Source organism: Ictalurus furcatus, chromosome 17 (assembly GCF_023375685.1).
Source record: "Ictalurus furcatus strain D&B chromosome 17, Billie_1.0, whole genome shotgun sequence".
NCBI lineage: Eukaryota > Metazoa > Chordata > Actinopteri > Siluriformes > Ictaluridae > Ictalurus > Ictalurus furcatus.
The window spans coordinates 16,220,584-16,247,818 of NC_071271.1; the positions used below are offsets into that span (position 1 = coordinate 16,220,584).

Consider the following 27,235-nt stretch of genomic DNA (forward strand, 5'->3'; position numbering starts at 1 on the left):
ACACTTCTTGACATGCTGTTATATGAAAATAATCAACTTTGGGGTGGTAATGCCATGATTCATCACTGATTATTTTCCCATGACATGTTTTATTTATTTATTTATTTATTTACATACAGCTGTAGCCAAGCTAGAGCACAGTTGATGGAGTATTATTTAGGAGTCAATAGTAAGACATAACGATTTTAAGATTTAAATAATTGATGATTTCTAATGAACGTTTAACCTGTGTTAAAATATGGGCCAGACTGACATACAGAGTTTTGTTTGAATGCAGGATTTCTTTAAAGCCCTAAATCGTGTGAAGAATATCCACGAGGACGTGAAGGTCCTGCTGAGGACTAACCAGCAAACAGCAGGGTGAGAGGGAAAGAGAGAGAAAAGTTGCATTGACTTTGACATGAAAACGTTCTTTGGTTGTTGATGCTGTGTGTTTTAACTCAGCTTGGAGATCATGGAACAAATGGCAGTGATACAGGAGACATCATATGAGCAGCTGTACCGCTGGGCTCAAAGTGAGTGTGTTCACGCACATGCACATGCACATTAAAACACGATTCCAGAAAGGTGACACATTTCTGCATTCGTGACACAGCTGCTGTGAGGGAGTGTAAAAAAAAAAAAAAAAAACGAGTCACGGACAAATACTGACTAATTCTTTACTGTTCTTATTAAAATGGTTTAAAAGCCTTAAGTGAAGGTACTGTGTTTTTATTCTTTCTTTTAAATCAAACAACCCATTTTTTTTTCCAAGGAAGTTGTTTTCATATCTGTTATTTCTTTCTCTTGCTCACTCTTGTGTCTCTTTTTTCTTTTCTTTTTGTTCTTCCTGTCTCTCGCTCTTTCACACGGTTTATCATAGATGAGTGTCGGGGGTTGACTCAGGAGACGTGTGATGTTCCTCCTGTGCTCACTCAAGCCATGGAGGCTTTACAGGACCGGCCTGTTCTTTATAAGTGAGTACAAACACACACACTCACACTGTGTTAACTTATTACAACAGTGTCTAGTGACAGTGTACAGCAGGTCTTTAAAAAGTATTTTACTACATTGAAGTTGAATTGGTCAGAAGGTGTTGATTCATTTTCTATAGCAGCAAATACATTAATATACAGTATATTAATGCACTGATACTAATACGTTATCGTTTCTATGGTATTATTTATTTTAAAAATGTGTAATTGTTGCTATAATGAGGTTTTCTCTGATTTAACATTCCTCAAGAGAAGAGAAAAGAAAGAGAAGCTGGTGAGGGAATGACTGTTTACAGCTCCTGTAAAGTGAGAAAAAGAGGCAGCTGTTTTAGTGGATGTTCCACAACAAACAAAATCTAAACTAAACAAAACACAAACCTGTCATTCCTTTATTTATGTATATATAAATATATAAAGAAGTGAATCATTGGCAAATTGCTTTGGTATAAGAGGAATAAAACATTTTGGGATGTATAAAATAGTCATCTTTGAGGTAGTAACAGCTGCTTCACATCACCCTGTCTTAGATTATTTTCCTATGACAGCATGACCCAAGGTATTTTATTCTTAACTAAATTTGTCTGAAATTACATTTTACAAATTAAAAGCTTTGTTAAGCTTTCTAAGGGATTTAGACTTAATATGCTTCATATTATTTTTAATATGGTTCCTTTTATGTTTTTTTTATGTTGTTAAATCTGTGTTGATCTGTGAAACGACATACCACTGGTCACCATATATAACAACAAACAAAATATAGGTTTATAATATATATAAATATTTGTTAAATTGGTGTGCAACAACTATTGACACCCTTTTAGTCAATACTTTGTGCTACCTCCCTTTGCCAAGATAACAGCTCTGAGTCTTGTCCTATAATGCCTGATGAGGTTGGAGAATACATGGCAAGGGATCTGAGACCATTCCTACATACAGAATCTCCCCAGATCCTTCAAATTTTGAGGTCCATGCTTGTGGACTCTTGGGACTCTCTTCAGTTCACCCCCACAGGTTTTCTATGGGGTTCAAGTCAGGGGTCTGGGATGGCCATGGCAGGACCTTGATTTTGTGGTCAGTAAACCATTTTTGTGTTGATTTTGTATGATATATGTTTTGGATCATTGTCCTGCTGGAAGATCCAACCACAGCCCATTTTAAGTTTTCTGGAAGAGGCAGTCAGGTTTTCATTTAATATCTGTTGATATTTGATCGAGTCCATGATGCCATGGATCCTAACAAAATGTCCAGGTCCTCCAGCAGAAAAACAGCCCCAAAATATTAAACCACCACCATATTTAACCGTGGGCATGAGGTACTTTTCCATATGGCTACCTCTCTGTGTGCGCCAAAACCAACTCTGGTGTTTATTGCCAAAAAGCTCTATTTTGGTTTCATCTGACCATAGAACCCAATCCCATTTGAAGTTCCAGTAGTATATGGCAAACTGAAGATGCTTGAGTTTGTTTTTGGATGAGTAGAGGCTTTTTTCTGGAAACCCTTCCAAACAGCTTGTGGTGATGTCGGTGACTTTGGATTGTAGTTTTGGAGACTTTCTGACCCCAAGACGCAACTAACTTCTGCAATTCTCCAGCTGTGATCCTTGGGGATTTTTTTGGCCACTCGAACCATCTTCTTCACAGTGCGTTGAGACAATATATACACACACATCCAGTTCCTGGTTGATTCATAACATTTCCAGTTGACTGGAACTTCTTAATTATTGCCCTGATGGTAGAAATGGACATTTTCAATGCTTGTGCTATTTTCTTATATCCACTTCCTATTTTGTGAAGCTCAACAACCTTTTGCCGCACATCACGGCTATTTTCATTCGTCTTACCCATTGTTATGAATGACTAAGGGTATTAGGCCTATGTGTTACCTCATATTTATACCCCTGTGAAACAGGAAGTCATGATTGAGCAATTTCCTGTTCCTGGTCACCCAGGGGTACTAAAATTTTTTTAAAAATATCAATGGGAATATACTTCGAATATAATTTTCTCATATGAATTCATAGGGGTGCCAATAATTGTTGCACGCCTATCTTTAGCAAAGTTTTTATTATTTTTTTTTTATAAACTTGTTTTGTAAACTTGTCTTGTTTTTTATAAAATTGTTTATGTATTCTTTTTATCAAAAGATCAAAAGGTTAAACAATAAAGACAATTTTTCATAGCCTTCTTTACTCAAATTTATCAAGGGTGGCAATGGTGGTGGAGGGCACTGTAAATACAATTATTATTCTTATGTATTACTGTGTGCCTATCGTGCTTCTGTTTTCTGCAAAAATGGTATACATTTTATATCAACATTTTTTCAGATTGCTGTTTCAAATATGGAACCAATATAAAAATCAATATGGAACAAATATTTGTTGTACATGTTACACGGTATGCCATATGGAGCAGTCACCTATGCATTGCGGTTCTGCACAATAACCACATGGTGGCAGATTTACACTAAAGCTTACTACAACTGATAAAATACACATTTAAATAACGTTGGAATGGAAACAAGAGCAAGGCTGTGAAGGAGAATATTTGTCTAGAAGAGCATGTGAATAAAGAAAAGGTTCACGTTGCTATACGAAGTAGAAGCACTACAACACAGTTCTTGTACAGTACCTAATGTTGCTGAAACACACTCTGACTTGCTCAGCTCAGCGCATAATGCTGATGCTGGATAAAATAAATGAGTAATCTGCCTGAACAGGACTTTTTCTTTGCAACCCAAATGTTGCAACTAATAGCTTACAAATGTCCTGCTGAGAAGCCTGACTAAGAGGTACACTTTCAATATATTGCTTTAGTGGGAAATGCTTGCAAAAAAAATCTGAAACCAGTATGCTAGCTGATCATTGACAAACCAAGTGCCAGGTACTGAGTGCTAGCTGAATAAATATGTTGACTGTGGGATATAAACCCTACTGGAAAAAAATAGAAACTGTCTGAGAAATTCTAATGGTTTCCACTACTAATACCATTACAAACCATCAGCAAACCATTAATACCATTACTATTATTGGTCCTTAATGGTATCCACTAGACATATGCCAGCAATAGAAGGCAACAAATTACGAGTAGAGACTCAGAGACCATTACAATTTCTATTTAAACCAATATAGTTCCCATTAAAACCATTACAATTTCTATGAGGGTTTCCATTGTGTTCTATTGTTTTGTAGCAGGGAAATCAAGCTTAGTATTACAGTGCACATTTAATACCCATGTTTCCTATATGCATTAAGGCTCATCAGCTTTAGGTTGTTTTTGTTTTTTTTATGAATATGGCGGATATTGATTAAAAAGTATTGTAATTGCTTTAAATTTAACTGATGATATTTCACTAAGAACATATAAAAATAAGTAACTGACTGGTAGAATTGTCTTGAAGAATGCATTATCATTTTGAGAGATCTTATTTTTTGAGATCCTGGCATCAAGTGTTTATTTACATTATTTTTATTTATGATGAATTTTGCTGAATGATAAGCTGGCATGCATGTTAGTTTATATGAGTATGTGTGAAAGTCATGTTTGAATTCCTTCTATTTCAATTTGCAGTGTTTTTGTGGTTTTGGCATGAGTAGGTTTTGGTTTCTTTTTCTCCAAAACAATCCAGTGTAAGGTAATCAGGCATTTCTTAGGGGAATGCTCTGTATAACTGAATGCCTATCTGACTGTTTTCATAGACATTATAAACTTTGTGCCAAGAGTTATTTCTTATCACTGTTTGCCTCACAGAGTGTGTATGAAAATATCCCTCCATCATTCCTTCTGTGAAATGTGCTGAAATACCTTTCCACATTCTCCAAGAATAACTTCCAGTTGAAGAATAAACTATGCGAGCAATAGTGGAATTCTAAGGCTGGGCGATATGGCACTATAATGTCGATATTGTGACAAATTATGTCACATTACACTTTTCTGTGATCTCTTTTTATACATTTTTATATTAAAATAATTATTTATTTACAAACTGAATGGAAGTAGCCGATTTGATGTTCAAATTTTATACTTCAAATGTTTAATCTTTAACTTTTTTTAAATTGTAAAAATTTTAAAAAATTTCTTCCTTTCCTGATGTACTTACAGTTTATTATTTTTATATTAATGTCTTGAATCATGATATGATATTTCCACCCCTAGTGGAATGAGTAATGTTAGATATGTCAAATGTTGAAAATTATCATCAATTGAAATATATAAATAATTATATATACTGATAAGCCATAACTTTAAAATCACTGACCGGTGCCACTGTAACAAGATAACTAAGGGTAGGGTATATTAGGCAGCAAGTGAACAGTCAGTTCTTGAAGTTGATGTGTTGGAAGCAGGACAAATGGGCAAGCGTAAGGATCTGAGCGACTTTCACAAGCCCACATTGTGGTGTCTAGACGACTGGGTCAGACCATCTCCAAAACGGCAGGTCTTGCGGGGTGTTCCTAGTATGCAATGGTTAGTACCTAACAAAGTGATCCAAGGAAGGACAACCAGTAAACCAGCGACAGGATCATGAGTGCCCAAGGCTCACTGATACTGCACCCTGCCACACTGCAAAAATTGTTCAGTGATGGGTTAATGAACATGACAAAGAGGTCAAGGTGTTGACTTGACCTCCAAATTCTCCAGATCTCAATCCAATCAAGCATCTTTGGGATGAGCTGGACAAACAAGTCCGATCAATGGAGTCTCCACCTCGCAACCTACTTAAAGGATCTACTGCTAACGTCTTGGTGGCAGATTCCACGGCACACCTTCAGAGGAGTCCATGCCTCGACGGGTCAGAGCTGCTTTGGTTGCACAAGGGGGACCTACGCAATATTAGGCTGGTGGATTTAATGTTATGGCTGATCAGTGTATGTGTATGGAAAGCATAGATAAACCTTATAGTAGTTTCAGACAGACTGTTATACCTCAGGTAAACATGATTTTCTTTTCCCCACACTTGTTCCCGCTCTGTGTGACAGTTTCTCCCCCTGTTCTGTTTCTCTCCCACATTCTGTGCCTGTGGGCCCTAACTGAGGCATGGGCTGTTGAAGTCCAAGGCCAGAGTAGAGAGAGGATGAGAACGTGTGTTCCTGCGGTGTGTGCCAAGTCCCTCCACCCCTCTCCTCCTCCGTCTTCTCTGTGGCTGTTGTAGAGCTACTGTTTAGTCTGCTCAGCTCTGTTCTCAGCCTGTAGATCAAAACAGTTCTACTCTTCCGCACCACACCGGGAGCTTCCATTGTTTTCATTTGTGTGTGTGACCAGGGCTCTCTAACCTCACATATTTTTCTCTCGCTCATTTTGGAGGTCAGGGCTAAATTTTGGACAGAAGCGCTTTGTTTTCCATGTTTCATTCTTCTCTTTCTCTATGATTCAGATACACTTTGGATGAATTTGGCACAGCGAGGCGCAGCACGGTGGTCCGTGGCTTCATCGACGCACTAACACGAGGGGGACCAGGGGGCACGCCCAGACCAATAGAGATGCATTCACATGATCCTATGAGGTAAAACACAATGGCACAATGTGCACAATCACCTTATACCCATCCTTTCAAAAGCACATTGAAAACCCAATAGCTTTTTTTTTTTCAGCTCAAAACATAAACCAGTTGTTTCACAGCTAATTGAGGGTCATCTTCAGGGCCATGTTGTCATTTAGCGCTAAAAGCCACTTCATATCTCATTACATTACACACACAGCACTCATCCTCATACCGACCTTTTTATTTTTTTGGCTGTCTCTAAAGTGACAAATTCAATTCAGGCCCCTAAAGACATTAAAAGCAAGCTGATTGTCTTCCATGAAATCCTCAGGTCTTCTTCAAGGAATCAGTTAACCTAGAGGGGGTTCAGTGAAAGTGCAGGTGGTCAGATGTATGGATTTCTGGATACTACAAGTGTGCCATCTTGTTGCTGTTCTAACATCCTCCTCTCAGAACATCTCTAAGGACCTGGAGAGGGAACAGCAGGTTCTCAGTAGAATGCTGATAAGACACGAGATGTGCAGTTCTCAGAGTTACAGATCATCCCTGTTAAAGAAAATAACTGTAGCGTAATGACAAGCTGCTCGATATCCGTGTCCTGTGCTTATATATCATCGTGTTGGGGACACTCATTCCTAATGCTGATATGCCTGTCTTAGTGAGGATCACTGGTTTTGTTCAGGATCATGGACATGTTTGTTTGAAAATATGTACACACTGGTGACAAATTAAATGGAAAAAAATGGTGGCTTTAGGGTTGTTGTTGTTGGGGTATTTTGATGGCATGTTTGGGTCACTGCACATCAAAACAAAGTTCTTCTGACTGATCACCTTTATCCTATGATGGAACATTTCTATCCTGAAGGGAGTGGTCTCTTCCAGGAAGCCCCGCCTCCATCCACAGGGCACGAGGGCTCAGTGAATGGTTTGAGGAGGATGAAAACGATGTAAATCATGTGCTATGGCCTTCAGTCAAGAGATGTCATCCTGAACACCTATGTGAGATTTTGGAGTGACTTGTTTAGACAGCACTCTCCACCACCATCATCAAAACACCACCTGAGGGAATGTCTTTTGAAAGAATGGTGTTTATCCCTCCAGTACAGTTCCAGAGACTTGTAGAATCTGTGGCAAGGGGCATTGAAGTTGTTCTTGTTATGGCCGAAAACCTTATTAAGACAATTTATGTGGGTTTTTTTTGTTTTGTTTTGTTTTTAAACATTTCCTTTAATTTGTCAACTATTTTGTACATTATATAGTGAGGTAGTAAAAATGCAAAAGTTTCTACAGAAATAGGACTTTCAGATAAAGGTCCTTCTTTAGGTTCATACTCAAAACCTTTTACAATTAAAAAAAAAAAAAAAAAAAAGCATATTCACGTTGAGAGCCTTATACTCTTGACTTTCGGTTTTGTTCACTCTCTTCCTTTAACACTAACATGCCAATTTATACGCAAAACCTGAACAGCTTAGTGTGAGGTCTTGGCAATGGCGCCGAAGAGTATAATGTTTAGGCTGCATGTGTGTGTGTTAATGTGTTAGGTATGTAGGGGACATGCTGGCATGGCTGCACCAGTCCACAGCCTCGGAGAAGGAACATCTGGAGGCTCTGCTCAAACAAACTACAGGGCAAGGTACATTATCTATAAGACCTGTAAATACAGTATAGCTCTCAAACCTGCTATGGAAAGGATTTTGGACATTGGAAAATCAATTCCTAAAATGAAATAAGAGCAGGTTCATTCTCCTTGAAAATATTTTTTGTGCTTTAAAAATAAAAAACGATTTCTCCTGCATTATCAGTTCATCACAGCTATATGAACATTTTTGTTTTAAATATAATTTCTGTTTAGACTGTTTTTAAATGTGTATATTTTAATGAGATTCTAATGGCATATTAAGGGCACTAGTTTTGGTTAAGTTAAAACCTTTTATACTATTTGCATTTACAGTAATTTATGTAGTCATTAGAAGGCATCAATAAGAAGCACAACTTGTGTAAGCAGTGGTGATGTCCTGTGTGTGTGTGTTGTACAGGTGTTGAGGACAGCATGCAGGAGATTGTTGGCCACATAACTGAAGGAGTGTGTAGACCGCTTAAGGTGAGGGAAAAGGTTACATGGATTGTACATGGGCACTACATCTTTAGTTTAACCAGTTCACTTCCTATTGTAGTGCAGGTTGCCTTCGTGCTACTCAAATAAGCTCTTAACTTTCCTTAGACTGATAGTGTGTTCCTTTCTGAAATGATGAAACCTATGTAGGGCACTTCAAAATGGGACACATGCACAGCAGCTATTTGTTAAGAGAAAAGCATTTACTCTGAATGGCTCTTCAAACATGTCTTTCAACTAGGGGACTGTTTGCTACCAAGATTCCTTCTGCTTTTATGCAGAATGGGGAAAAAAGTCATCCAAACTGGAGAGTATACTTATAAATATTAAGTATACTTACCAAGTCCAAGTATTAAACAAAGCAACATCACACAATAATAATAATAATAATAATAATAATAATAATAATAATAATCACTGTATAGCGTGGAGCCTTCAGAGGGAGTAGGATATAGTCCTGGTCACTTCAGAATGCTTTGCAGCCTATACTATAATACACTCTTCTAATAGTAGCTCCAGATGCAAGGTTTACATTAATACACTCGTTTTTATATGTTATCGTTTCTGTAGTAACAACTTACACTGGGATTTGTATGGTAGACTCTCTGCATAAACAGATTTTAAAAATATATGTTTATATATAATCTTTGAAATGTTGACCTTACCCATTTTGTGGTTTATTTCTTACTTTACAGATATAGCACATTCTTTTTCATTCCATTACGTTTCTACCCGAAGGATCCACTTTGGAAACTTTTCTCTTTCTCATAATGCTCTTGGCTTCCTGTGTTTCATGCAGGTGAGGATTGAGCAGGTGATAGTGGCAGAACCAGGAGCTGTGCTGCTCTACAAACTGTCCAACCTGCTCAAGTTCTACCACCACACCATCAGGTACAGTGGGATTACCCACTGATGAATGAACACTTAACATACTAGACAAATAATCTCATGCTGTTTCTTTCTCATTTGCTCTCAGTGGAATCATCGGCACAAGTGTTGTGTCTTTATTGATTACTATAGAGGAGATGCATGTTCTCAGTAAGAAGATGTTCTTCAACAGCCTCAGTCTTCATGCCAGCCGGCTCATGGACAAGGTAAATAAGTTACAGGGATTAATTAGCGCTTGTTCTTAATGTAGTTTTCTTTGTACATATAGTTTGTACATCATAAACGATTGGTGCAGCAAGGGAATGAGAGATAGAGAATGCAAAAACCTTGATGTTCCTTGTCTGCTGTAAAATAAGAAGAACGATGGAATCCGAAAATGTTTTGAGGAGGAACAGACTTTAAAGGATATTTAGTGTTAATGCAGGTTAAATGATCTGAGAATATTAGGAAATTCTTGATATTTTTTATTTCAGATTTGTCGGTAGGTTTGTTCAGTATTTGTGTAAAGAATGATACAATTCGGTGTGTCAAGTTACAGGAAACTAATCAATGACAGGGTGATGTGATATGTCCTGAAGCGAAGCTGAGTTACCACCCCAAAGTTGATTATTTTCCTATAACTGCATGTCCCAAAGTGTTTTCTTTCTCAGATGCCAAAGCAATATGCCAGTGATGCTTTATAATACTTTATCAGTTTATAGTTCGCTTACGGCGGAGCAGCTACAAACATTTAGGGCAAGTTGATAAGATTAAAAAAAAAAAAAAAAAGCTTCTCATGTTTGCCATGTTGAAGACTTTCCAGTGGCAGAAAACATACTGACTCTTACAAAGCACTAGCACTGAAGACTCCTTGGCTTTTTTTATTTTTATAGAAGGAGATACTGTCACCATCAACAATTATATTAACAATGATAGGTTTTCCTTGGTTAAATACCAACACGTTTATTAAATACATTTATTATTCGTGTTTGACTATGTCTACGTCCCTGTGAATTAGTTGTTATTGTAGAGATGATCAAATTATTGCAATAAGCAGTAATTCCTTGCTGTCATAATTACTGCCATTTTATTTTATAGAACATGAATCAACACCTTCTAAGCAATCAGAATAGATTATTTCATTAATGTGCATTATCCTAAATACTCTATTTAGTCCTATCATTTTTTTCTATGTAGATAACCTTGGACTCAAAATGGAAATGTGCTATATCACTAAAGGATATTATTATGTACATTATGTCTGGGCGTTGCATAAACAAAAATAGTGAAGGTCAACTAGAATTCAACAGCAGGTAAATTCTGAATCACAGCTCAAAGCGACATGTGGGATCCTTCTGTTCGGTTACGGCTGAGGTCAATAACCTCGGAAGAACGTGTACCTTGTAAACAGCAGGGCCACACGCCTCAGCTTAAATGATTACACCAGGCAACAAAACAGCAACCTCAGACTGGCGCCTCTTAAATTACCACCAAAATAACAGCGAACACGGTCGAACTTCCTCGGAAGTTGGTTTCATTGACAGGTCGATCAATGGAAACAACAAGGTGGTCTCACCCCTCTACAGAGAGAATAGTCACCTTAGCAGCACACTAATTGAATAAGCTCAGGCTCAGGGAGGTTACATATCAGGGGCCAGTGGCAGGTGCCAGGAACGCTGGCCAGAGCTAATGAGCTCCATTAGATGCTTCAGAGAAGCAGGGCTGACTGGCATGGAGAGATGGCTAGAATAGCTCACTTTTTATTAGTAAGCACTGGAAGGGTTCGTTGTACTCTCTCATGTTAGCAGATATTGTTTGAAGTGACCAAGTGGCACTTGGTGGAAATGACGCAGTAATATTTAATATACTGTCTTTACTGAATCTTGTGTAACTTGTGCTAATTGTAATCGGTTAACTGAAGTCAGATATTTATTCTTGGAAACTGGTTGAAAAGGATTGGAAAAAGCCATGCTCCTTCATGTTTGGCAGTAAATGATAAACAATATTTTTTTGCAACAACTTCTTCAAATAAGCAGACAACAAAATAGGAGTAGTAAAACTAGAAGCAAAAGTATTTACTATATAAATAAAAATTTTTGTTAAAAAGAAATGTGTTGATTTGTACTTGTTGGGCACGTTCGAGTCGCACCTCCAGCGTTAGGGGTTCGATTCCCACCTCCGCCCTGTGTGCATGGAGTTCACACCTTCTCCCCGTGCTTCAGGGGCTTTCCTCCAGGTACTCCGGTTTCCTCTCCCGGTCTAAAAACATGTTGTAGGCTGATCTCTAAATTGTCCGTAGTTTGTGATTGTGTTTGAGATCACGATCCAGGGTGTCCCCTGCCTTGTACCCCGAGTCCCCTGAGATAGGCTCCCTACACCCTGTATAGTATAAGCGGTACGGAACATAGATGGATGGATAGATTTTGTACTTGTTATCTAAGTAAAATAGGAAAGTAAAATAGGATGTCTAATATTTTACAAATATTAGTTATACTGTAGATGTTAGTGGGCTAATTGTTTACAATCCTATTTAAATCCTATGTAAAATGTTTTTTTTTTTAAAAGACGTTTTAAGATTTATTTATTTATTTATTTATTTTTTTAACCATTTGGTCTTTTGCCAGCACTTGATTAAACCACCGCCATGGAAGCTCTTATTTCACATTGTTTCCAATTATTAAATATTTATTGTTTCTCTCTCTCTCTCATATATATATATATATATATATATATATATATATATATATATATATATATATATATATATATATATATATATATATCTGTATGTATATATGCATACTCAGGTGGAGCTGCCTCCTCCCGACCTGGGCCCCACAGCGTCCCTTACCCAGACGTTGTCTCTCCTCAGGGAAGTGCTCGCATCACACGACTCCTCTGTGCTCCCTCTAGATACCCGCCAGGCTGACTTTGCTCAGGTTAAAAACACACTGATAATGTCACAGCACTTGATTCATCTTACTAATTCATAGTCTTTCTTACACTGTAGTTTCATAGGGACATTTAGCTTTTTACGACTTAAACACTAACAGCATTGTAGGACCTTAAATCAGCTATCCCTGACCCTGAACTCAACAATCTCTAGGCTACAAGACCAATCTGCTGTTTATAGTAGATTTCAACAGTAGAAATATAAAGGCTTCACCACAAGTCATAAACCTTTCATCATCATCTTCCATAACAGAAGGCCAGATTACAATAGGCTAAAAGTGCCAAGAGCTTGCAGAGCTGTGGTGGGAGCTTTTACAGACAGGAAACGATTGCAGTAAACATAACGTGGTGGAAATGGCAAAAATGCGGAGCCAAAAAGAAAATGACAGCCAATCTTAGGCCTCATTTGTGAAACAGGGTGGGTTTTTCCTGAAGACTTGTGTATGCCTGGGTAGCTTTAAGGAACTGCCTTACTTATTTCCACAACCAGAAGAGGACACAAATACTAGATTTTACTAGAATGTTCTAAAATGTACTGCGTAATGCTAAAGCAGCAGGACAGTGACCCAAACTGCACAAGGCAACTAATGTGTTAAAGACAAAAGGTAGAATGCTTTGGACTTCAGTGCAATTAAAACACTGTTCTGTCCAATTATTATCTAACAATTAACCAAATGAATAATTAATGCATGCTTAATTATGTTTTTTTATTGTTCATTTTATTTCCATCATTACTATTTGCTATTTACATTACTGTTACACTGTTGTGGTGCTCAGGTGTTATCATGCATCCTGGACCCCCTGCTGCAGCTCTGCACCGTGTCTGCCAGCAACCTGGGCACAGCAGACATGGCCACTTACATGGTGAACTCTCTATACATGATGAAAACCACTCTGGCCCTCTTTGAGTTCACAGACAAACGGCTAGAAATGCTCGAGTTCCAGGTACGGTGTGTGTCCCTAGTGTATTTAAAGACTCAGAATTCTTCATTCACCAGTATATGTGTCCTAAATTAATAGAAATACAGATATGAACAATAGGTTTTTTATTTTTTATAGAAAGCTTGCCAAAATATAATATACACTCTCTAATAAGCTTTAATTAATAATCATAATAAACAAAATAATTTTTGACCCTCTCTGCACGAAAGCTGTTTTCATGAAGTCGTCTCTGTCGGTAATACAGCTGATGAAAGATAATGACAGAGGACTCACGTGTGTGTGTGTGTGTGTGTGTGTGTGTGTGTGTGTGTGTGTGTGTGCGTGTGTGTGTGTGTGTGTGAATGCTTTGTTTTCTTTGTGTTTTGTTGTGTGTATTAGATCGAGGCTCATTTGGACACTCTGATCAACGAGCAGGCATCCTACGTACTGACGCGAGCAGGACTCGGCTATGTTTACAACTGCGTGCAGCAGCACAGCACTGAGCAGGTAAGTGCACCTTTACTGCTCAGTTCATTTAAATGTTATTCCTGGCTAACCCTAAAGCGGTATACAGTCAGGAGAAAAAATATGTCGAAATTGTTGGCTTTTTTCACGTATTTGGACAAGCAAACATTTGATCATTTGACCCGATACTTTGATGATTGCAGTAATGTGTACAATACAAAAGTGCACCAAGAGCCTAATCGGACTTGTTGACATTCAAATTAGAGATGCACCGATACTAAATTTCTCAGCCGATACTGATAACCAATTATTTAGAGTGACATCCGCCGATACCGATACCGATAGTTCTGCCTTTTATGCCTTCTTATAAATTAATAATAATTAATTCCACAATTCTGAAAGAAATGCAAATAAAAACTTTATTCTCTCCATTTCAGCAAGTTGTTTCACAGTAACTGTTCTCATAAACAGAAAACACATTACTTTAATTAACACATGAACTAAATTCTGAAGATTAAAGTAAGATTTCTTAACTTATTGAATGTTATTAATTCATGGTAACATTGACTGAATTCTAAAAAAAAAAAACCTGTTTGTCTCACATTCACACGCCACAAACACAAGCATTTCTACTTCTTCATTGAACATCAAACTGGTAATAATATATAAAAAAGTTTATATATATCATTAAATGCATATGAAATATATTTCTCTACAAATATATTTTTCTGTGCAATATATACTTTTTTGTCAGCCCATCTTCATTTAAATCTTTCAACAGTGTACTGGCGCTTTAATTCAGCTCGAGCAGTGTGGTAAAAAAAAAACCTTTTGACTCGATGCCAAAACTCGCGCTTCACTGCTGCTCACTTCCGGTGTAAAATTTTATCAGTGCAGAGATTACAAACTGCAGTTTGTATTCCACACAAGACATCTTCTTTACACACAGCACGCAATGTGTGTTTTCCCACCTCCTTTTGATAGACAGGATATAATCGGTCCTGATCACCTGATGTTTTTAAACTATCGGCCGATGGCCCATAGCATAATAAATAGCCTTTATCGGCCGATACATCGGTGCATCTCTAATTCAAATACATTTTGTTGGTGGTCCTATATGATCTAAGAGTTCACATTATTTCAGAAAAAAAATAGTACAGGTTGCATTCAAGTGTTAATATGATCTTCCATTTCAGTGCGAGACTTTCAGCTCTTGTCTATAAAGAATAAAATAATTTCTATTTATTATTATTTGATTTTGTATGTTATTATTATTTTTCTTTCTCTATATTACACATACACCCTTCACTTCTTTCATTAAAAGTGCACTTTGGACTAGGATGACAGTTCAAATGATTATTGATTGACATGATTGGAAGTGAAACCATTTGTTAAAGATACACTTTAGCCACAGGTCTTTCACTGGAAATAGTATTTATGGGAAGATGTATTTCCAAGTACAGATATATACAGTACATGATCATATGAATTAAAGTTGAAAGTCCACTGCATTAAACCCACTCTTGTCCTCATCGTCCTCATAAACCATTCCTGCTTTTATTCTCAGTAAGCTTTCTTTATAATGATTTCTTTATTGTTTCTAAATGATCAGTCAAATGTATTTCACTGCTACAACTAAAAAGCAGTATGTTTAAAAAAAAAAAAAAAAAAAAAAATTAAAGTCCCATCTTGTTTTCTTTCAGGTACACCGTACAGATATGAATAGAGAGGCTTAAAAGCTTTTTTTGTAGTGTGTGTTGCAGTAAAGCTTCTCTCTGCCTCATTATATTTAAAGCATACTTTATGGCCCTCATATTATCTGCAATCAGTGCGCTTGTCCCAGTCACTCAGGGCTCACAATGCGTTTTGTTTTTTCTTTCCCTGACAGTTTTTTTTTTCCCTCATTTTACAGGAATAGTCTCTTTTGTTAACATAGCCTCTCATTACACCTTGTTCCCATGGTTACTCTGTGGTAAAGCTCTCATTAATAGATCTGAAAACAACATCTTCATCTTAAGTTTTTAAGACTTCAGGAAATGACTTGAGATCATAAAGGCTGGAGGGGAAAGAGAAATAAATGACTACATGCACCCATTTATCATACATCTAAAAACACAACGTTACATTTCCTCTCTTGTGCTGTCTTGATGGAGTGACGGAGTTTGATGATATTCTTTTTTTTTTCTTTTTCTTTTTTTTGGAACAAAATTGTAGCCACACACATTGTGATTGATGCTTAGTTCTAAATTTGAGAGAGAGAGAGAGAGAGAGAGAGAAAATGTTACCCAAAAGTCTGGGAGGTCTTTGGTAGATATTTATTAAAGTTTGATTTTCATGACAGCCCAGGTGATTTATTTCTGCTACGACCACTGCTGCCCAATCAGCAATCTAACAACTAGTTCATACATATGGCATTGTGACAGTGAAATACTGTGCAATGTAGAAACATAAATAAAAACCTGACATTCTGTCGGGTGCAGTATGGTTGCATTGACAGTAGGATAGGCGTGTATATTATGTTAGATAAGATAAACATATCTTAAATAAATTAGGGATAAATATGATGAGCTATGCTCCTGTGGGGAAAATAATCAACCACTGGGTGCTGTGATGCAGCATGACGTGAAGTAGAGTCACTTTTACCACCCCGAAGATTATTCTTTTCCTATAAAAGCATTTTCTGAATTGTTTTATTTATTATTTAATAAACAGCAGTTTGCCAACTACTACATTTTTATTTATTAAATAACGATCATGGCTTTATTCCATTTGTAGTTGCATTTAAATTTGATGTTGTTGTGAACATTCTCAAAACAAGTTTGTTATCGCTTACTTACTATAACTACAGGGTGTCCCAAAAGTTTCTATACACAGGGGACCATGTACGCCAGCACCACGTCGGTTGTGCCTTCATCAGCGGATGTTCGTGGACGTCCGCTTCTTGGTCCGTCTGCAACACTTCCAGTCTTTTTGAATTAGTTAATAAATTTGGCAACAGTGTTGCGTGCGATGTGCTTGCCACGTTTCCTGTTAAAGCTCATCTCAAACTATGGACAGCTTCTCGATCATCCGTGAGAATGATTTCAATACGTTCTTCTTTTGTCAAAGGCTATCTAAAAATATATATATTATACATAAATTAAGTATGAAACATTTTGGAAGACAGTTTGCTAAAAAAGTGTTTATTTCCCCCATGTATGAAGACTTTGGGGACACCTTGTATAATGTATAATAGCTATAAACAGTCATTCTCTCACTTAAAGAAAAATGCTACTTATTATCGAGTAACCACACAGTACAACATCCTCCATCCTTAGACTTTCCACTGGCGGAAAACTTAATGGAATAGCTTTACATCTGAGTATCTATTAAAGAGCACTGACACTGGAGTCTCCTTCCTTAATCCGTGTTAAATAAACATTAATCAATGTTAAATCTCTACAGAAATTTTCATAGTATCAACAATTACTTTAACACATTAAAAAAAAAAAAAAGTTTTTATTACTAGATTAGATTATGTGGAGCTTCTGTGAAGGAGTTGTAACTATAGAAATGATGCTGTTTTAGAACGAGTGAATTGTAACTTCTTCCCAACTACTGTTAGAGCAGCTGTTATAGAAAATTAACCAACACCTTCTGAGCAGTAAGATTTGAGAATTCAGCAGTGTTGTGGTACCTTATTACAACCGATATGATTTGTAAAAACACTCATTTTCATTCAGAAGCGATCAGGAAGAGAGACAGAAATGTTGGCAGTGCTGTCAGAATGTTGTCGTTGGCCTGCATGGGTCTCTCTCGCTCGCACATTGTTCTTTCCTAAGGCACAAAGTAGGAACCATTTTGCTAGCTCTCAGCGTAGTTAGTCACATGACTCATCCATGTGTTTGGTATTTTCATTGGTGCAGATAATCATTACAGAACTCCGTTTCAATCTGTTCAGAAGCATAAGTGATGGTGATAGCATAGAGGTTCTTATCCATATCAAGAGAGAATTCGAGTGGAGCAAGTGCACTAGGCAAAGAAAAAGTCTGAGTGATGGAGAGAGAAAGTGGCCTTGGCACATTTGGGCAGTCTGGTCATTCCCTTGCCAGTCCTCTGCCCACTCCCCCCATGAGAGGCTGCAGGGTGACTAACTGTCTCAAGACACCTGCTGTCCACAAGTGCAGAACACAACTGTCTCGCCTCCTGCTTCAGTGGCTTCTCTGTCAACACTTGGCATTAATTATTGGTGCCTCCCGTTCACTATTACTCAGACTTCTAACAACAAAAATGTTCTGTGAATCTGTCTGGAAAAAGTCGTTTCATCAGAATTTCTGCACACTTTATTTGTGCAAGACATTTTATTGCTCTTTTCTTACAGGCTTACAGTAGGTGCTCATTCTTTTAGAACCTCTCAGTAACTGACTCCATACATCTGTGGTTCATTACTGACTACGTTTACAAATTGCCAATAAATAGTCTGTTGTACGCTTGTGGTTTTTTTGGTCAGCTGTGGATCTGCTTTTCGTGTCTTGACTTCTTGCTGATGAGTGATTATGTTTAGGCGATGTTCAGACCGATGATTTATTTCTTGGATTTAATGTCGCATTGCAAATTACAAGTAACCAAAACCGATTGGTGCCTTTGGATTGTAGTCACATTTACCCTCGTAGCCACATTGGTTGTCATGGGAACAAAGTAGTGTGGGGCAGTGGAAGGTTAGGATGTTAGGTGATTTAAATGTTGAACATGGGATCGTAAACATCCAAAAGGTGATTTTTATTCCTTTGAAAGTATAAATACTGTGAAAATACAATTATAAAGCGGATGGTTTCAGTTCTAAAATCTGATTGGCTCATTCGAAGCCATTGTAAAATCCTCAATATATGCACACCTGTAAGCGCATCACAGTAATTGAATTCTACATTCGTGCACCAGGTTTTAAACCAGTAAAACAGTTCCACTTAAGCTGTTGTGCTTAGCAACCAACATTGCGTGGTGGAAGAATTGTTCATTACATTATTGCTTTAATAATATTCAAATACTGAAACTCATTCTAACGGACATTATTTTATCTCTTCTGGTGTAGAGGACGGGTTCTCTTCTTCCTCTCTTAAGGTTTCTTCATCATGTCGTCTCAGGGAGTTTTAAATCTAAATCTGGATTTCTGTAAAGCTGCTTTGTGACTGTGTCGATTGTTATACAAATAAAATTGCGCTATACAAATAAAATTTAATTGAACTAACAGAACTAAAGAGGGTGCCGTATGCCAATTTTGTTACCGGTTTCTCTGCTGAAACTATAGTTATGTCCCAATTTTCCCAGTGATTGTATGTATACAGTCTATGATTTTCCTCTGACCTGCTTTCCTCCTGGTTCCTGTCCATGTTATTCAAATATCAGACAATAGCATTCATTGAATGACCCAAAAAAAAACAACCAACATAAAATCTGACCTCACCAGTCACACTTGCTCCTGAAGTTTTATTATCAAATCGAATTCAAGCCACATTTGTCTGTGGTTTCAAATACAATTCATTAATTCAGACTGTGGAAAATCTTTCCCACTCAAATCAGATCTGGCAAAAAAAGAAAATCAGACTTGAGCTGAATGTCTGAATATAGATTGTCTCTCTCCTTTTCAGGGTCCTCTATCCAACCTCGCAAATATGGACGGTTCATCTCTGAAAGCAGCTATGGTGAGTCTGTTTATATAAAAATATCACATTATGATCTCCACACTACATTATACGTAACACAATATTTAGTTGTGTCCAGGTATGCTAGCGAAGTAAACCAGTAAGAAAAAACAGCATAGCAATAAAAATGCTGTAAAAAAAAGAAACTGAGAGTCAGTGATTTCTGTATTAAAAAAGCTCAGGTTCAGGAGGAAAAATGAAACAATTGATTAAAATAAATGTCCAGTGTACTGTGAGTACCAGTGAATGCTGATGAAGTTATATCTACTACTGTTGAGTACTTCTACTACCCACACACAGATGCACATAGATAGCCCCCACCTCCACATTATAACTTGCCATTGCACTTCTGTCATCACTTTTATATTTATCCCATTTCATCCACCTACACATATAGGTATTATATTTTATTTGGACGTGACCCTTTCTTCATGCACAGGTGCAGTTTGATCGCTACTTGTCGTCTCCTGACACCTTTGTGATGCCTCAGTTCAACTTTCTCCTCAGCGCAGCTATCAAGTGAGTGTTTTCTTCTTCCTACAGCACAATACATTAGATTTACGCATTTGTGAGCTTCCTTTGGAGGTCCATAGTTGTAGCAGTGCTCTTCCATAGCAGGTTTTCAGCACTATGAAATGATTAGCTTGTCAGATAATGAGTCGTGTCCACTAATTACATTGCCTTATTGTACAATTTTAAAGGTTGCACACACAGATAAATATAATTAGTATAAAACCAGATCATTAGTTGCTGGTCAGAGTTTTCTTTCATGTCCAAGTAGAACACTTTTGTGTCAGTGGGCATGATGGAACACTGTTACACTGTGACAGGCCTTAAAAGTCAACAAACCTCAGTCCAATAGAAAAACTTGTGGGATTATTTAGAACAGCAGGTCAAACACCGAAATAGGCCACAAACTGCAGCTAAATTACACCCACTGAGCGGAACTGTGGACTAAAACTGACAGGAAATATCTTAAGACTCTGGTAGCATGCTTACCTGACAGGATGGGTGCTATTTCTAAGGCGATGATTGGCGTAATCAAGTATTACCAAAGAAATGACACATGCACTTATTTTGCTGCTTTATTGCTATAACAAATGATTCCTCAAAGTTTCTATAGGATTGTGGTCCAGTGATTTTGCAGGTGAAAGTGTGCCCAAGTGTTTGAGTTTTCCCAAGGGATATATTTTGTCTCTATAGGTTCATGTCACCCAGTTGTTGTTGTTTTTTTCATACAGTCTGCTTGAGTATTTTCTGACTGCGTAGTTTGATCCTCTGAGATAGTTGCTGGGTCCGCATCCAGAGCTCAGTCCTCCAGTTGACGACCCCTGCCCTAGAACATAGCTTAGTGTTGTGTTCTGCTTAGACACGAAGCACAGAAGTTAACCTCAGACTCTGGCCAACAACTGACAGGCCGGGTTTATGCTTGTTTACTTTCATCCAGGAACACCGCTTATAAGCATTCTTCAATTAAGTGCAGCTTTTGGTGTATGCATCTCCTTTTTTTTTTTTTTGGTCCTTACATAAAAACTTAAGGATTTCTGTTGGTATTATATATAAACCAAGTCCCACAATAGACACCAAATAGTCTGGTAACCAAGAGAGACTGTATGTGCATCTGTTCCGCCTCCCCACTCGCCTTCACTGCACGAGTATGCTTTTAGCATGAGTGTGGTGTTGCTCTTTGAGCGAGAAAAAGAGAGACTATCTGAGTCACATTGTTACTGGGAAATGTAGCAGGGCCGAGGAGCACTCAGTGTGCCTCAGGTTAATGTTCTCTATTAATGGAAATGGAATCGTGGATGGGCCAACCACAGCTAATTATCCCCTGGTCCATTTCTCTCTCTCTCTCTCTCTCTCTCTCTCTCTCTCTCTCTCTCTCCATCCCCCCCCTTCCCCCCAGCTCTGCCAAGCACCAAGTCTCGCTCGCCTACACATAACCACTACATGTGGCTTCACTCTACATGGCTTTCAGGGAGAGTTAACTAGAGGTGGATTGTTTATTCTGAACCGGAGACAAACATGAACATTATTCATTTCAGTGCATACATTTCCAGACTTTTAAAATTGTTTGTACACGCACATAGCAAGCGCAGAAATTTAATTTTCAGTTGCTCATTTCTCTTAAACTCCACAACATTTTCTTATGATTGCTACAACAGCTAAGCCCTCAGGGAGCTGCAGGTGGCACTGTTAGCCTTTTCTGCATCAGTGCTCAGTTTAACACACTGTACTATATGTATGCTTATTCAACCAGCAGCTTAAATAAGTTCATGTTGTTTACAGTTGGTACGTGGTGCATCACCTATAGCAACCCTTACAGTCACTTATGATTGGCCTCGTATACTGAGGGTAGATTTTGCACATGGTGCTATCTTGCTGCCAAATCTCAGTGTGCTTTAGGAAGAAAGTGTAAATGCCAAAAATATCCCCACTAAACACCTTTAAACTAAACGAGCACTAAATCGTATTAGAAATGAAAATTTAAAAAACGGTTTTGTTTTCTTTCTCACCATAAATGCTGTAAATGTAAATGTCTTGTTTTGCTTCTTACGTTCGTCTCTAGTACCTTTTTATAGTAACTTTCAATATATTAAGGTAACATAAAGGTTCACACATACACTGTTAAACATGGTTAACTTGTGAGTGGAACAAATTGGGACAAAATTATCAAAGGTATATTCTATAATTACATATAATTCACTGCACTTTAAGAAGAGATAAAAATTCTGATTTCCTGTATGACCTTTGTGGGCATATCAGATTGCATAACAATTGGCTGTGACATTTCACCAGCAACGTAAACAACTGGATGATAGAGTAGGAATAAGAAAGCATGACGCATCCAGTGGCATGTGTTATGGGGTGGAAAAGTGCAGAAATATAGGTAAAAGTGTCAGTCTTTCTCTTGCCTTGTTGGTTAGTTAATATTTAATAATTTAATACATGTTGAACAATAATCTAATGTTTAGAAACAAATTTATCAAAACGAAAATACAACTGATTTGGGCAAGCTGGGCAAGAGGAAATTTGCATGCCATTTGTGATTTTCAACAAGCACTTAGAAGGTCAAAAGGAAAAGGTGAGTAGTAAAAAGCATCTTTTTTGTCTTGCAAATTTACTCGGGTAAGAGTACAAGTATTTCAATAATACTTGATTAAAGTGGAAATAGTAAAAATAGCACTTCAGTGCACAAACAAAATACAATTACTGAAATGTATTCCACCCTTGCGCATTTCAGGGGCTTGACGCTCATGGCAAGGCGCAAAAGTAAAAAGAAGGAAGAAAGAATGTACTTAGTGTGTGCAGTTTCACATTATATACACTGATTAGAATAACGTTGTGTTTCAAGTGGCATTGCTGCTGATTTGTTCTGTACAAATCGACCTGACTATTATAACAGTACTGACACGTTAGGTCCTCGCGATGTGAAAAGTGATGAATATTTAATAAAACTGACAACTGATTACTGATTTCCTGTTTACAGAGAACAGATCTTTAAGCAGTCTACAGAGCTGGTGTGCCGTGCATACGGAGAGGTGTACACAGCCGTAACCAATCCAGCTAATGGCTACAGAGAACCTGAGAACGCGTTACACAGATCCCCTCAGCAGGTACAGACCCTGCTGTCCTGAGCCCCAGTACACACTCAAGTTCACCGTACACATACACCCACACAGACACACACGGATATCCAGAGGATCAGGTACCATATGTTGACCAGGCTGCTATATGAGACAAACGAGGTGGATTCGGGGATGGGGTGTGACCTCGTGTGTGACCTCGTGTGTGACCTCGTGTGTGACCTCGTGTGTGACCTCGTGTGTGACCGAGTGAGTGAGTGAGTGTGTGTGTGTGTGTGTGTGTGTGTGTGTGTGTGTGTGTGTGTGTGTTTGTGCGTGTGTGGACTTTTAAGCCATCGAGTGTCCTTCCACTCCTACTCCCACACTGTTGTGGGTAAAACACTTTGTCTGAGGGAGAGAGAACAGCTCGTGCTGGGGGAAAACAAAAAAAAAAAGAGAGAGAATAGAGTGTTCCTCTGGACTTGAGCATAGATTCCTGCTGGGAAACGTGAAAGAAAATTCTTCAGACCTTTTTCGCACTACACATGAGCAAATACACACAAAGTTCATTTGTATTAAATATTATATGGAAAAACTTTTATGTCTCTTATTTGTATACACACATACATATGTACACACATAAACATACATACACACGACTCAGCTCTGTAATCAGAAACAGTTCTGCCTTTCTTCTCATTAATTAAACTGCATTAAAATGCATCCAAATGTGCACTCACTGGTGTCTTGCTGTATTTTTTTCCCCTCCTTTGCCTCTTTTCAAAGAGAGTTAAATGAAATTTTGCGGCTGACCAGCCGAGACAGCGACCAATAGTGTAGGTTCTCTCACACAATGATGCTTTTATGTCGTGATCGCTAGTCATGCCTGATTGCTAGTCACGCCATCCTTTAATTGCGGGCAAAATGCCTGCCAGGCCTCATTCGTCAACTATATTTAGCTGATGAAAAGCAGTGTAGTGAAAAAAATGCCGTTACGCTCCGACTAATAATAGAAGTTTGTGTTAATTTTTTTTTGCTAAATGGAAGAAGGCCAAGTATTAAACCCTGGCAGAGATGCAGGACAAGAGGGGGAGAGGGTACACAAGATGACTGCAGAGGAGCAGATGAGGACATTTAGCTTCTCATGTGGGGTTAGTGTTGGGAAAGAGGGTCACGTGGCTGTGGTAAAGGGACTCTCCCCGTCATGCCTGCAGCCAGAAGAGCTGTAGCGAGTTTCAAGTGCCTCGCAATTTAGCTCCAGGCTCAATCAGAAAACCACAGTCAAGCAAAAGTCAAGGAAAGTGTTGCTGAATGAAGTGTTCCTCTGCGAAAAAGGGCAACGCAGTTTCTTTTATTGCATGGTTATTCCATGTGGCAGAAACAAACATGCCAGTTCTGATCAAGTTACTGCAAAAAATCAAATCTTGCTTGTAATTAGCTGTCATATTTTCTCTTATTTGGCCTATAAAAAATGCAAATGTTGTTACTTGTAACGGTTGCCAGATATCACTCTGGTGTTATCCCCTGATATTCTAAAGTTACAACCCTTGTGGTGTTATTTAAGCTGGCTCTGTGTCGAAGGCGATGATGTCATTGGCGATGATCTCTGGAATGCTGTCTAACCCATCTGTTAGAAGAATGGTGGATTTAATGGGACCCTTATTTTTAAGTCAATCTGCTTTAAGGCAGAGGAATTCAATTATAATTTAGGATGGTCCAGCTATATAAAATTGCTTCTTACAAACATTCAAATAACCAAATAAAAAGACTAAATAGCAACGACTGTTACTTTTTAATACTTAACCATTAACGATTGGTTATGGCTAATGAATGTAAAATACCATAATTGTAAAAGCTATAAATAAGGTAATTCAATGTAGTTATACAGTGAGGGAAAAAAGTATTTGATCCCCTGCTGATTTTGTACGTTTGCCCACTGACAAAGAAATGATCAGTCTATAATTTTAATGGTAGATTTATTTGAACAGTGAGAGACAGAATAACAACAAGAAAATCCAGAGAAACGCATGTCAAAAATGTTATAAATTGAATTGCATTTTAATGAGGGAAATAAGTATTTGACCCCCTCTCAATCAGAAAGATTTCTGGCTCCCAGGTGTCTTTTATACAGGTAACAAGCTGAGTTACCTGTCTGAAGTTTGCCAGTGAACATCTGAATGATTCAGAGGACAACTGGGTGAAAGTGTTGTGGTCAGATGAGACCAAAATGGAGCTCTTTGGCATCAACTCAACTCGCCATGTTTGGAGGAGGAGGAATGCTGCCTATGACCCCAAGAACACCATCCCCACCGTCAAACATGGAGGTGGAAACATTATGCTTTGGGGGTGTTTTTCTGCTAAGGGGACAGGACAACTTCACCGCATCAAAGGGACGATGGACGGGTCCATGTACTGTCAAATCTTGGGTGAGAACCTCCTTCCCTCAGCCAGGGCATTGAAAATGGGTCGTGGATGGGTATTCCAGCATGACAATGACCCAAAACACACGGCCAAGGCAACAAAGGAGTGGCTCAAGAAGAAGCACATTAAGGTCCTGGAGTGGCCTAGCCAGTCTCCAGACCTTAATCCCATAGAAAATCTGTGGAGGGAGCTGAAGGTTCGAGTTGCCAAACGTCAGCCTCGAAACCTTAATGACTTGGAGAAGATCTGCAAAGAGGAGTGGGACAAAATCCCTCCTGAGATGTGTGCAAACCTGGTGGCCAACTACAAGAAACGTCTGACCTCTGTGATTGCCAACAAGGGTTTTGCCACCAAGTACTAAGTCATGTTTTGCAGAGGGGTCAAATACATATTTCCCTCATTAAAATGCAAATCAATTTATAACATTTTTGACATGTGTTTTTCTGGATTTTCTTGTTGTTATTCTGTCTCTCACACTTCAAATAAATCTACCATTAAAATTATAGAATGATCATTTCTTTGTCAGTGGGCAAACGTACAAAATCAGCAGGGGATCAAATGCTTTTTTCCCTCACTGTATATCAGGTAACCATTTTTGACTAGTGCCAGGGACAAGGAACATATGAGACACATTCATTTTGAATTTGACATGCACGGAGTAAACTCATACTTCTTTGTCCATTAGTTGCCCCTGGTCTTCTAATTTCATCATCGATTTTAAACAAAACAACAACAACAACAACAACAACAAAACAAGCCATGTTATCTGTTTGCTAGAGAGACCAGAGAGGGTAAATAAAATGAAAAATCTGTGAAAATTCCTCTTTCTGGCCTAAGGTCTCTAGCCTTTACTACATGGCTAAAAGAATGTGGACACCTGACCGTCACACCCATATGTGCCCATTCCAAAACCATGGGCATTAACAGCTTTGCTGCTCTAACAACACTCTTTTGGGAAGGTTTTCCACTAGATTTTGGAATGTGGGGATTTATGCTCATTCAGCTACAAGAGCATTAGTGAGGTCAGGGATTTGATGTCAAGTGAGAAGGTTTGGTGTGCAATCGATGTTCAGTGGGGTTGAGGTCAGGGCTTGGGCCACTGGAGTTCTTCCACATCAACCTTGGAAAACCATGTCTTCATGGAGCTTGCTTTGTGCACAGGCGCATTGTCATTCCAGTGAAGGGAACTCTTAATGCTGTAAAATACAAAGACATTCTAGACAGCTGTGTGCTTCAGACTTTGTGGTGACCGTTTAGGGAAGGCTTACATATGGGTGTGATGGTCAGGTGTTCACAAATGTTTGGCCATATAGCGTAATTTACATAAATGCATATGAAGTCCTGAAACACTTTGCTGGGTCTACATCAGGACCATGGTCTTCTATTTGATGCATCCTGCATTAAGGGTTTAGAGAAACTTAATTAGGCTCTTTGTATCAGTTGCTTATAGAGATTTTGTCATATAAACCAAGTAATTTTAGGTTCAAACCATGTCCAGTCATGTTATTGACCTGTCCTAGAGCTAAATTAATAATGACCAGGGGGGGCAATGTATGACGAACAGATTTAACCTCATAGCAAAAACATCATTGTTCTAAGTGAGCCTTAAATATTTTTATTAAACAGCATGTATACGAATTCTGCTGCCAAAGGTCTGTCTTACAGAAAAACACGGAGTAAAATGAACAGTATGGTCATGACTTAATGACCACATTACATCAGCCTTGGTCTAACCGGAGGTTAAAGGAATAGTTTAAAAGTCTAAAAATGGCTCAACAACTGATATGAATTAAGTACTCA

The 27,235-nt window shown here is 38.2% G+C and overlaps 1 protein-coding gene across 1 annotated transcript in view; it reads left to right on the forward strand.

Annotated features, from left to right (window-relative positions):
- cog6 (component of oligomeric golgi complex 6) overlaps nucleotides 1-23,749 on the forward strand; it is a 42,647-nt gene extending 18,898 nt beyond the window's left edge. The window contains exons 6-19 of the mRNA XM_053646868.1: nucleotides 278-360; nucleotides 445-515; nucleotides 863-956; nucleotides 6,345-6,473; nucleotides 7,994-8,085; nucleotides 8,489-8,553; nucleotides 9,365-9,456; nucleotides 9,542-9,659; nucleotides 12,240-12,371; nucleotides 13,162-13,329; nucleotides 13,705-13,812; nucleotides 19,395-19,448; nucleotides 19,888-19,967; nucleotides 22,939-23,749. Of these exons, the coding sequence (XP_053502843.1) occupies nucleotides 278-360; nucleotides 445-515; nucleotides 863-956; nucleotides 6,345-6,473; nucleotides 7,994-8,085; nucleotides 8,489-8,553; nucleotides 9,365-9,456; nucleotides 9,542-9,659; nucleotides 12,240-12,371; nucleotides 13,162-13,329; nucleotides 13,705-13,812; nucleotides 19,395-19,448; nucleotides 19,888-19,967; nucleotides 22,939-23,086 (1,434 nt within the window). The 3' untranslated portion in view covers nucleotides 23,087-23,749. The remainder of the gene's footprint in view (nucleotides 1-277; nucleotides 361-444; nucleotides 516-862; nucleotides 957-6,344; nucleotides 6,474-7,993; nucleotides 8,086-8,488; nucleotides 8,554-9,364; nucleotides 9,457-9,541; nucleotides 9,660-12,239; nucleotides 12,372-13,161; nucleotides 13,330-13,704; nucleotides 13,813-19,394; nucleotides 19,449-19,887; nucleotides 19,968-22,938) is intronic.
- Nucleotides 23,750-27,235: the final 3,486 nt, after the last annotated feature.